The 12,669-nt window shown below is 44.8% G+C and overlaps 1 protein-coding gene across 2 annotated transcripts in view; it reads left to right on the top strand.

Annotated features, from left to right (window-relative positions):
• The window catches only part of CLPB (ClpB family mitochondrial disaggregase), a 166,808-nt gene that overhangs the window by 73,071 nt on the left and 81,068 nt on the right, over nucleotides 1–12,669 (top strand). For both annotated transcript variants that reach the window (XM_023736533.1, XM_004381939.2), the window contains exon 5: nucleotides 6,760–6,888. In XM_023736533.1, the coding sequence (XP_023592301.1) occupies nucleotides 6,760–6,888 (129 nt within the window). The remainder of the gene's footprint in view (nucleotides 1–6,759; nucleotides 6,889–12,669) is intronic.

The raw sequence follows: 12,669 nt of genomic DNA, 5'->3' as shown, positions 1-12,669 counted from the left end.
GTGGGGCTCCTGAGCAGTGGCTTGAGGGGCAAGTGCTCTGATTCCAACTGTTATTGGTTGCCATCAAGTTGACTCTGACTCATGGCGATCCCATGTGTGCAGAGTAGAACTGCTCCGTAGGGTTTCCAAGGCTGTGACCTTTGGAAGCAGATTGTCACACCTTACTTTTGAGGCATCACTGGCTTGGTTTGAACTGCCAACCTTAACCATTCGTGCCACCTAGGGACTCTAACTCTAGTGCTAAACTCAAAACCCATTGCCATCAAGTCGAATTCCTACTCATAGTGACCCTATAGGACAGAGTAGAACTGCCCCATAGGGTTTCCAAGGCTGTAAATCTTTTCAGGAGCAGACTGCCACATCTTTCTCCCGTGGTGCGGCTGGTGGATTCGGACCGCCGTCCTTTTGGTTAGCAGCCAAACACTTGACCACTGCACCACCAAGGCTCCTCCTACTGTAGTGCTAGTGAAGCCTGGTTACATCTATTTGTCTTAACTTGCTTTGAGGATGGGAAATTGCTGAGAGTCCAGAGGCTTCATCCTAGGGACTCTTGATAAGAAGTTAGCTTAAGCACTGAGCTCCAAGTCAGTCAGCTGACCCTGGGTAGTATGAGGCTCGAGCCAGTGGGCATTGGCAGAGGCTGTGCAGTATGGTGGATGGAGCATAGGCCTTGGAGCCAGACAGGCTCAGGGTCTAGTCCTAGTTCATCACTGACGAGCAGTGCAAGTTGGACAGGCCACTTAACATCTTTAAGCTTCTGTTCCCTCATCCGTTCTATAGGGGTAATAGTATTTGGCCAGTCTATATGTGGGTTGTTATGAGGGTGAGGGAACAGTTGCATTGCAGTGCTCTGTAAACTGTAAAATTCTGTACAAATATAAGGGATTATTGTGTTTATCATATTAACTGTAGAGGTTTCCTCTCATGGAGGCATGCTCACATTTTGAAAGGCACGGGCATTGCTAGACATTTATAACGTTAGATGGTACAAGCTCCTAGAAGTGGAGTGTGGAGGCTGAGCCTGAGGAAGAGGGATTCGGAGCTAGAGTTACCTTTACCCTGCACATGTGGTAAATAAAGCACTTGTTATCTGGAAACCACCCGTCTTACCTCTTAAACCTTTTTTCACAATCTTCCCCAGTAGACTTAGCAATGTGAGGAAGGAGCCATGTGTGATTTGTCTGTGTCCCTAGTGCCTGACACAAGGGAGAAAGCCAGCATCAGTAAATGTTCATGGTAATGTTTAAAAACCTGTTAGCAGATTTGATTCTTAAAGTATTTAAATAGTCAGTATTCCTCAAATCGTTACTTCTTATACCCATTTTACAGACAGAAGAACTTAGTAAATGGCAGAGCTAAGACTTAGGTCTGTTTGACTCCTTTACTCTAAATCACTCTTTACCTTAAATAACTGTTTCTCATCATGGGAGACAGTATATTTGTGCAGTTTAAGCATTGCTGGTGAGTGGCCAGGGCTGCATGAAGGGCTTGAGGGACTACTACCTCTGCTAACTTCTCAGCACTGATGAGGCCAGGGAATCCTGCAGCATATACATCTGGCACACATCTGCCAAAAGCTCCCAGACTGACCCTGGCCACAGCACCCACACATAGATTTTTCAGCATCAAAAGGCTAAGGTGGCAAAGGAGAATGAATAACACCAAAGACACAAGGAAAGTATTAGCCCGAGAGACAGAAAGGGCCACATAAACCAGAGACTCCATCAGCCCAAGACCAGAAGAAACAGGTGGTGCCCAGCTACCACCAGCGACCACCCTGGCAGGGAACACAACAGAGAGTCCCTGACAGAGCAGGAGAAGAGTGAGGTGCAAAACTCAAATTCTAGTAAAAATACCAGACTTAATGGTTTAATTGAGACTGGAGGGACCCCAGAAGACATGACCCCCGTACTCTCTGTTAGCCCAAAACTAAAGCCATTCCCAAGGCCAACTCTTCAAAGATTAGACTGGACTGTGGGACATAAAATGATACTCGTGAAGAGTGTGCTTCTTAGCTCAAATAGATACGTGAGACTAACTGGGCAGTCCTGTCCAGAGGCGAGATGAGAAGACAGAGAGGGTCAGGAGCTGGTTGAATGGACACAGGAAATCCAGGGTGGAAAGGAGGAGTGTGCTGTCACAGTATAGGGAGAGCAACTAGGGTCACATAACAATGTATGTATAAATTTTTATATGAGAGACTAACTTGAATTGTAAACTTTCACTTAAAGTACAACATTAAAAAAAAAAAAAGGCTGAGGTGGTATTACATACATATTTACCATAATTAAAAAAAAAAAAAAAAGAGTTGGAGCAGAAGGATGCCAAAGTGATACTTTGTCATGTTCCCTGTGGTCAGAGGGATGTAAGACCGACTGACCGAAGAGACAGGAATGGCTGGCTTGAAGGGATGGCAGGATCCTGAGCCCTTCTCACCCTGTGCTGGAGATAGGCCTGTAGATGTCTTTTTTGGGAAGGGGACAGTTCACTGGCTGAGCACCAGCTGTAAACCTGGGGCCTGAAAAGACCACCTTGGTGGCCAGCTGGTGAGACGATTTTAGATGAGTCACTTTAGCTTCCCTGGATTTGCTTACTCTTCTTTAGTGAGGGTGGGGTAAGTACGTGTGTGTGCGGGAGGTCGCGTGCTACGCCTCTCTCCCCCACCTTCTTTCCACCTTTGGCCACTTTTTGGGTAGGGAAAAGTATGAGATCCAAAGAGCCAGGGGCTCCAGCAAGATCTTCTGGAATAAGGCTCCTAAAACTGAGTAATGTGAGGGAAAGAGCTTGATGATAGGACCAGGAAAATGGTCCCAGCTGAACTGAGCTGGGTCCCAGTTCTACCACTAACTAGTTGGGTCATCCTTCTAAACATATACCTCACAGGGTTATACTAAAATAAATAAGTAAATGAAAATGCTTTATAGGTTATAATGCACTATTCAGTTGCAAAGAGCGTTCTGTGGAACACCAGTACTGTAGGATTTTAACAAGGGTTAGGTGAAAAAAGGGGGTCAAACAAGTTGGGAACCTCCTGAGTGACACCAAATTAAGAAGATGGTTCTAACTCAGAACTTTTTACATCTTCATGCTCACTGTGCTTTTTTGAGGAGAAAAGTGTCTGCAGCATTCCCCAAATGAAACCTTTTCTCACAGAGAATACACTTTTGGAAGCGTTAAGACTAGACAGTAGTAATAATAGCTGAAATTTATTGGGAGGTACTGTATGGCAGGCACTCTTCCAAGCCCCTTTACGCATAGTGTCTTGTTTAATCCTTATAACATCCATGAAGGAGTACTGTTAGTATCTACATTTATAGATAACAAAACTTGGCACAGAGAAGTTAGGTAATTTAAGATTACACAGTAAGTAAATTCAAATGTGGGATTCAGACACAAGTGATCTGGCTCCAAAGCTCACTTATTCAACAGCCACACTCTACTGCCTCCACTAAATACATGTTGGGTGGTGGTATTATTATTATTACTACTACTGTTGTTATTATTCCAAAAACAAAAATAATATCAGGGCCATATGTATGTATGTATATATTTGTTGATTCAACAAATATTTGTCCAGCACATACTTATGGCCAGATACTATGCTGAGCACTGGAGATACAACTGAAGAAGAGAATCACACTTCCTGTCCTCATTGAGCTTTTGGTCTGGTGGAGAACATAGTCAAGTAAATGGGTGATTGCACTAGAATGTAATAAATATTGTAATTGAAGGATACCTAAGGTGCCAGAGGAGTTCTTAAGAGCAATAACTACCTCACACTAGAGGAAGTGACTTCTCTCAGAACCCTAAAGGAAGTGACTTCTAATAAGAGGCCTAAAAATGAATTGGAGTTAGCCAACTGAAGGTGTGGGAAAGGGGAAAATCTACCTGGCAGTGGAGTGGTATTTACAAAATCTCAGAATCAAGAAAGGGGATGGTGAGATATGAGACTTCAGAGGTGAGTGGGGGCCCTCCTCTTGGACATTTTTCAGTGGCTAGGGCTGCAATGCTGGCACTCCACTGATGTTTGCCCCTGAACTAAATAGCCCCAGCTAACTATGTTCATCTGCTTTTCATGGTAAGCACCTTGTGTATATTTCTATCATCACACTTGTGAAACTATATTATAGTTTGTCTGTTCAGTGATCTTGATTCTTAGACTGTTAACTTCTTAAAGTCAGGAACTGTGTCTTATTCGTTATATACCCCTAGAAGCTACTACCATGTATTCGTGCTCATTAAATGTTGTTTGTTGAATGAATGATGTGTTTTCTTTGTAAAATGAATTACATCCTTCCTGCTTTCTTGGGCCAGATATCACTTTTCCTCAGGTTCATCATTATACCCAGCAGTTAATGTCCTATGTGGCAATTCAGTGATGCTCTTAGGGGCTTTTGAGGTGCTGTACTCTGAATTCCTGTTTCAGCTTTTCATTGTGCTGTTCTTTTTCCTCCCTGCCAGGCCAGCACTTGATTATAATCAATCTGTTTGATTATAAAGCCTTCTCCCCAGTGTTCTTAATCCCTTCTAGTCTGCAGTGGGCTGGAAACAAGATCACCGAGCATGATTTGATAAGACTATTTGTGACTAAGAGTAATCCCTGAGTTAAGTCCTAAGAAGCTCTCTTATGGGAAAAATGTAGACACCATTGCACACGAGATTTTTTTGTTAGCTGCTCAGAAGCCCTCTTACTTCCTGTTCTCCCTGCCCCAAGAAAGGTCAGATAATACCCGGGGGGGAGGGGACCAATCATCATTCTGGAGAGTCCCTGTCTGGAGTAGAAGAGCTGATGGGCTACTGACTCTGTAGTCCAAGAGAGTGTGGTCTGTTCTCCAGCTACACACTCCACCAAATTCACTTTTGCCAAACATTTGAAATGCTTCCACCCAGCCTAGTGTATCCGAGTGCTAGCTACAAACTGCAGGCCGTTCTCTATTAAGGGCAAGTTCCATAGGATCTGTGCTTGCACCTTCACCTAAACAGGGAAAGAAGAAGGGATAACAGCCAAGGCTGGGACCAGAACTTTTTGCACTGGGTTCCTTTCTCTCAGTTCTGATTCCCTCATTTGCATAATGAGGGTGACAGCATGATAATGATAGAAAGAAAGAGTGAGGGCTCAAACAGATTAGACCTGGATTCTAATCCTCACTCAACTGCTCATTAGCTGTATGACCTCAGTGCTTCCGTTTCCTTGTCTATAAAATGGGAATAATAATACCTACTGTGTAAGGTAGTTATGAGAATTGAATAAGATCAATTGTGGGAAGTGACTGTGCCAGGCACAGAGTAGAAGGTTAATAAATGAAATCTGTTGGTATTAGGGAGAGGAGGAGGCACGACAATCTTCTGGCTTTTGGGACTTTAAATAGTTTAGTTTTGCAGGACGGGAAAACACATAGAGTCCATTCCAAGTGTCTGGTGCTTTTGACTACCTAAGCAAGGTCACCTCTTGGCCAATACACCCCTTTATCCAGTAGGAGGTAAGAGGAGCCTACCCTTTGCAGAGACCCGATACCTGGGGAGAAGAGATAAATATAGGCAGGACCCAGATTCCACCTATAACAAACCCACTCAGGAAGGAGCATAAGACAGTTATTAGCCAATTTCTACATGAGGCACATACTTATGGCCAGATAAGAAGCTTCATCATGAGGCAGAAAGAAACTTCATCACCTGAGCAGAATAGATATTGTTCTGTGGGATCTCAGTTCCCAAGGGAAGGCCCCAGAGGTAAGGTAACCTTCCAATTTATTGTCTAAATTGGGACTCTCTAGGGCAATAAACATAGACCAGGACTATCCTGGGTAAACAGAGACATGTGGTCACCCAACGCAGAGGGCCCTGTAGAAGTGATGGAACTGGTTTTAGGTTCTTTTCTATCACAACAGAGAGAGTGTCAGGAATATTCGCACTAGTGACCTTGGGGTTTTGGGTTCTTTACCCACACAAAATGCTTATTCTTTATACCTTTCAAAAAAAATATTCACAGTGTATTTTTTAAGGGTAAAAAAGCAGATTATAAAATTATACATACAGTAAATTCTAAAGTTGTAGACTATATATGCTAATACTGTATTTATATATATATATAATTTCTCAAGTTGCTGAGATTATTGGTACCTTTTATTTTCTTCTTTGCACTTTTCTGTAATTTAAAATATTACTTTTATAAATTTAAAAAATCCTTTAAAAATAAAAATTCAATACTCACTAGATTGTAAACATCTTAAGAACAGAGAGATGTCTTACTCATCTGCTAAGAATAGCCTTCTGTTTTCCGTGCCACTCCCCCATTTTACCCCAGCCTCTCTACCTGGATAACTCCTCTTCACCCTTCAAGATTCTCATCTTCTGGGATCCTCTCTTCATGCCCAATTTGAAATAAGCCCTGCTCTGGCTTCCTATATCATCCTGTTATACCTGTAACATAGCATTTATCTCAAGCAATACTCTAAACATCTGTTTGTTGTCGCCTCCCTCATCAGATTAGGTCAGGGACCATATCTGATTCATTTCTACGTCCCCAGAACAAATCCTAACACGTAAGAGATGTCAGTAAATATTTATTGAACTAACTGGCCTCTGTTTTACCTCCTTTTGCCCAGCAGAGATGGCCAGGCACACAGTAGGTGCTGTTAAATGTTTGGTAAGTGGGTAGATGAGTGAGTGAGTAAATTAAAATGCCAAGAGAAACAAGGTGAGATTGGCAACTCATGGCATATGTTAGTAATGGAAGTGTTTGTGTCGCTGTCCCCCTAGTCCTGGTCACTCGAGAGGATGAGTTCAACAACCGGCTGAACAATCGTGCCAGCTTCAAGGGCTGCACAGCTCTGCACTACGCAGTCCTGGCCGACGACTACCGCACTGTCAAGGAGCTGCTTGATGGAGGTGAGAGCATCAGCTGGATGAGGCTGGGGGGATGGCAGGGGGAGAGAATATTTGGCAGCCTCTCCACACTGGAAATGCCACGCTTGTCCAGACCCGTGACCTTCCCAGAGCTGAACATGCCTCAAGAGTGGCTGCACTTCATGAGAGTGCCCTCTGTGCACATGTGATTTGCCCTTCTGTGGTGTCTGTCTTCTTTGCCTACGCGCACATGCGCGCGCGTTTGTGATATACCACACCATCCTGCCTGTCTGCCCTTGCTCAGAAAGTTTTCTTGTTTGTTGCTCCCTACCAAAAGTGTCCTCTCTTTTCCCGTGTGACCTCCAGAGCAGGGCTAGTGGGACAGTGGAGAAGCCCTTCAAATCCCTACTAACCCAGATCTCAAAGATGTCCTCCTTGATCCCCACACCCACCCCAGTCTAAATTAGGTCCCTTCCATACTCAGAGCCATGGCACCCTATTCTTTACTGTCATTGCACTTTTCACAATTTGAAGTTGTTTTTATTTGTTCAATAGCCTTCTCCCTAACTTGACTCTGAGCTCCCTGAAAACAAGAGCTATGGCTGACTTGTTCAACCCTGTGTCCCCAGCACCTAGCGTAGTTCTTGGCACACCTCAAAGAATATTTGTTGAGTGACTGAAAAACCTCCTTTTGGAGAGCATCAGTTATAATTAGAGGGACAGTATGTGCTTTCACAGGCTCAGGCTGATCTGGTCCTGTAGGTTGAGTGCAGAGTTACCTGCTACCCTACTGGATACCTCACTAGCAGTCACTCCTCCCACTTCCCCTTATCCCACCCTAACCTTTCCTTAGGATAGGGAGGGAAGCATCTTGTCAGGCACCTATTATGCTGCCACTTCTTTGGGGCCTAGGAACTCTTTCTTGGGGCTAGACCCCACGGTCCTCCTTGTGAGGGGTCATTCTTAATATGACTTGAGAGCTGGAAGGGTCCTCAGAGGTACTCTAGGCCACCTTGATTGCCTGCCCTCTATCCCAGCAGAAACAGCTGGCTGTCTGGCATTTTCTTGGATTTGTCAGTGATAGGCCCAGGAAGACCCTGGGTAGTCCAGTCCATTTTAGTTCAGTTCTAACTGTTTGAAACATCTTCTTTTTAATGACCTATGATCTTCTTCCCTGTAACTTCTGTCAACTGTCATCTGCAGCCCAACTCCTTTTTCAAAAGCCAGTCTTCAAATAAAGTTCTTTCAATCCCAGAGCCTTGCCTCTCCAGGCCCAACATCCCCAGATCTTCTTCTAGCCCTTGTGATGTGATTCGTCTGGAGGGACTTCCCAGTAAACCCCAAATCCTGCCACCTACAGTCAGCCTCAGCCACACTGGCTTAAAACTCAGGCCTGGCCCATACCCCTAGCCTACAAGGGACCTGCCCAGAGCGCCAGAATGTGTCTTGGTCTGGGGCACATACACTGTGAAGGACAGGACTACTCATGGATATGGTGACAGCACTGGGGATGACAGATGCATTCGGAGCGAGAGCTCACTCTGGGAGCTCAAAAGCAGGGACTTAGAAAATGTCCCCAAGCAGGATACTTCTCACTTTATCCTTTGGAAAGCTCTCTGGCGAGACATTTGTAGCTAAGAATCGGAGCATTCACCATGCGGCCTCTCTCTACCATGCCTTAAAATCAGTCAGTACCCCCAGCCATTGTTCAGTAGTTTACATTACTCCCTTCCCCCCAACCCCCAAACAGATAGAGAGTTCACTTTCAAACGAGATTTTCTCCCCAGCCTTCCAGATCGAACACCTTTGAAGTGAAGAGGCTGTGGGCCTTTTATGAAGCTCCCCCCGACCCCGCCCTCATCCCCCAGGCCTAGGCTAGCCCTTTGAGCTTTTCCAGGGGCATGGTTCCTGCTTGTTGACTTGGAACAGATGCCCTTAGCCCCAACCTTTACATTTCTCCCACCTGCCTTTTTACCCAGCATCCATTTACACCCCAGGACCTAGCCTCCCAGCATAAGGGGCCAAAACCATTAACCCATTCTTATTTCTCATTCCCCAACCTGAACAAGTGGCCGTCACTCAGGGCCTGCAGGCCTGCCAACTTCTGACCTCCCTCCCCACTCAGCCTCTCTTGGTCTGCCTGTGTATGTGACCAGCCAACCGAGAGGCAGGATCATGCTGCCTTGTCCTGAGGGCTGTTGCCGATAACATTTCCTAAGTCTTCTGACCTCAGCTGACCTTCTCCAGAGGATCTCAGGGATGGCAGGAGTGCTGCCTTCCTTACCATCCAGCTTTCTTAGTTTGTACTTGGCACCAGCTTTGCTGCAGCAGCTTAGAGGGAGGCTCTTCATGAGGTCCAGCGCAGGCCTAGACACAGGTCAGCCGATGCTCATGAGGTCTACACAGAACCTTTTTCCTTGAAATTGCTTAGTCCACAGGGATTTAGAGGGTTAGAGCTAGAGTGGCCTGTAGGCAGCTTTCCTTGCCCTCTGACCAGCAGTCTTCATTTGAGAGCTGGGAGAAGATTCAGGCAGCAGCAGCATCAGTCTGATAATGTGGGAAGTTCACTGGCCCATTAGGAGGCAGCATGGAGTAACAGAAAGGGAACCTCAGGTTTCAGTCAAGTCAACTTAGGTTTGAATTCCAGCTCCACCACCTATTAGCTGTATTTTGACTTGAACTTGTTACCTCTAAGCCTCTGTTTTCTTACATGTAATACATGGTATGAGGGGATTAGTGATAATGTCTGTAAAAACCCCTGGTATGTGGTAGTTGCTTCATGATTGGTAGTTTTCATTATGACTTGTTGTACAAAGAAATCAAACTCTTAACAATATGTGTACTGACTGTTTAATGAGAAACTATTTGTTCTGTAAACCTTCATCTAAAGTACAATAAAAAAAAATTTAAAAAAAAAGAAAAGAAAAGAAATCAAACTGTCACCCTGGCAGCTATAATCCCATTCTTCCCCAAATTGGAACCTGTACTCCCACCTAAAGGCCTCTTAATTCTGTCTCTGTCCACATCCCACTCTGCCTAGAATGCCATCGTGTTACCTCTCTTCCCATCTGAGTCCTCAGACCCTTCAAGTCCTCCTTCTCTCAGGAAGCCTCTCCTGATTGTCTGGTCCACTCTAATACTTCCTCCTTTAAACTCTTACAGTGTTGGACTAGGCGCTTAGCACAGACCGTTAAAGGTCACTTCTCTTATCTTCAGGAGGCCCCATTGCATAGTGTGACTGGATTTAAATCTGAGCTCTGCTCTATGACTCTCACCTGCCTTTTTACCCAGCACTCATTTACTCTCTCTGCCCTAGCCTCCTCACCTCAAGGGCCAAGCCATTAAGCTACTTATTTCTCCCTCCGCTATTAGCTGTATTTTGCCTTGGACATGTTACTTTGCCTCTTTAAGCCTCAGTTTTCTAATCTGTAAAATAACACTTATACCTCACAGCCATTTGCCATCTCTGAGACCATGGAGTTCAGGGGCTGCTAAGATGGATCAGGCAAACTATCCCTGACCCTGAGAGACATTCAGACTGGCAGAGGAGACAGATATAGAAACAGGCAATTACAGCTGGGTAGATGCTCTGGAAGAAGGCTGAACAAGGGGCTCTGGGGACACAGAGGAGGAAACATCTGATTCTGCCTAGGTAAGTCAGTTACAGAAAGCTTCCCAGAGCAGGGGATGCTTAAGCCATATCAGGAAGGGTAGTGTGAGTTTGCCAGATAAATTTCTATGAAAGGGTTTTGAATTAACCGGCGCCAGTCTTCTACCTCCAACCTTCACAGAAAAGTAGGTACACAGGCCTGTTTTTATCTTTGAAGATGCCACTTCTGGCTGTGTTAAAGGCTTATGAGCAGGCAGGCTCTGCTTCAGCACTTGACTGAAAGCACAAGAAAAGGTTTGAGGGATGGCAGGAGGGAGAGAGAGGCAGGACCACTGAGAAAAGGAGAAATTAAGGACGGTTGCAGGAACTTCCTCCCTCAGACCTGAAACTGACTCATTTCAATAATTTCAGGACTTTTTTTTAAAAAAGGGATGTGAGCCCATTTCCAGGTCTGTCTTCCTAAAACATCTCTCTCTAATCGTGGTAGCCTTTCTCAGCCAGGGTTCCTCCTGAAAATTGAGCCCTAATTTCCTAAGGCATTTGTTGTATACAAGGAATTAATTTCTCTTCCAGGCATCTAAAATGGTAGTAGTTATGTACCATTCTTGAGAGAATTGAGAAAATCATTACTCAAATGATTTTCTGTATTTGGTTCAAAGGAGAAATCCCATTTGAGAAAGACTATAAGGAAAGCGTATGAACTTTGGAGTCAAGATCTAAATACCATCCCTACACACGTAGTAGCTGTGTGGTCCTGGAGAAGCTACCATTCTGAGGTAGTTTTTTGTTTTGTTTTTTTTCTTTTTTTAACCTCATATTCTAAGGTTTTGGAAGGATTAGAACAGATTTAGTTAGTGGGCCTGTCATAGTACAGTGCCTTCTACAGAAAAGTCACTATATATAGTATTTGTAATTATTAACTTCAGAAACATTCAGTACAAATATGTTAAAAAAAAAAAAAAAAAAAAAAGAATCCTAACCATCCTAACTTTTTAACCTGGTTTTAAAGTTGCTGTAGTCTGACCCTCACCTAGCTGACTTTTTCCCGCTGTTGCACGAATCCTGCAGCTACACTGAATTGCCAGTCCCCTGTTCCTGCCTTCCTGCCTTTACTCTTGCAGTTCTTTCTGCTTCTCATTTCCCTTTAAGACTTCATTTCTCAATCTGGTGAAATCCTTTCTAGCAGTCAGTTTCCAGCTCTAATGCCACCTCCCTTCTGATGTCTTCCCTGTTCCCTGGAATTTGGGCCCAGTCTCACCTACTAGAGCAGGGAGGTAGATTGAGGACAGGGACTATGTGTGATGATTATCTCTGTCTCCTTTGCCACAGGGCCCCACACGTAGTTCAGCCCATTTTGGATGCGCTGATAAATACCCAGAACCACTGTAGCTTTTCTCTTGGGAGATGTGGTATCTTTGCTTCCTGGCCTACCCACGTTCAGTGTCATAATGTATCTGGCTTCACCCACATGTGAAGTATGAACTATCTCTTTCCAGCTGTCTTCCCTTCTCCTTGTAGTGCCACTTCCTTTTTGGGCATCCATGCTCCTCACCTCAAAAACACTTGGGCTTTAGGAAACCTAATGCCACTTTCCCCACAGCCTCCCTTAGCCTCTTTCCTACCTACTTGTGTGGCTCTTCCTTGCCCCTCTCTGCAAGCACATGGCCCAGTTGTCAGTGTTAACCAGCCATGGTCATATGAATCCTTACATTCCCCACCATCCTCGCCTGAGGCAAAGAGCCTTTGCGGTGCTGACACCCTCCCTTTAACAGCCTGTTAACTTATTGTCAGGACCTCAAACTCAGGGTTCCCTTTCTTGTTCCACTTCACTGTGTGTCCATCTGGCTGCACTGTCAGATGTTGAGGAAATCAGCCTTGCCTCAGGCCGTCTGTCCTCTGTGAAACTTCACACTCTAATTCTTGCCAGCAAAGCAGAGAAGGGGAATGAGCCCTGGGCTGAGGGTCAGATGTTCTGGCTGTGTCACCAACAAACAATATGACCTTAGGCAAGTCCTTTCTCCTCAATAAAATGAAAAAGCTAGGGTAGCTGATCCCAAGGACCCCTTCCAGCTCAGCATCCTCTGTAACCTCTGGGCAAGTCTTTTCATTCATTATCACTTACTGAAAGTATCTCCTGGCACTGGCCCCACCCTAGGCACCAGAGAAATAAAGATGATCCAGACCTGGTCTTTGCCCTTAAGGAACTCATAGTT

This window comes from Trichechus manatus, unplaced genomic scaffold, assembly GCF_000243295.1.
Source record: "Trichechus manatus latirostris isolate Lorelei unplaced genomic scaffold, TriManLat1.0 scaffold00088, whole genome shotgun sequence".
Lineage (NCBI taxonomy): Eukaryota > Metazoa > Chordata > Mammalia > Sirenia > Trichechidae > Trichechus > Trichechus manatus.
This window is presented reverse-complemented; position numbering and strand designations above follow the sequence as displayed.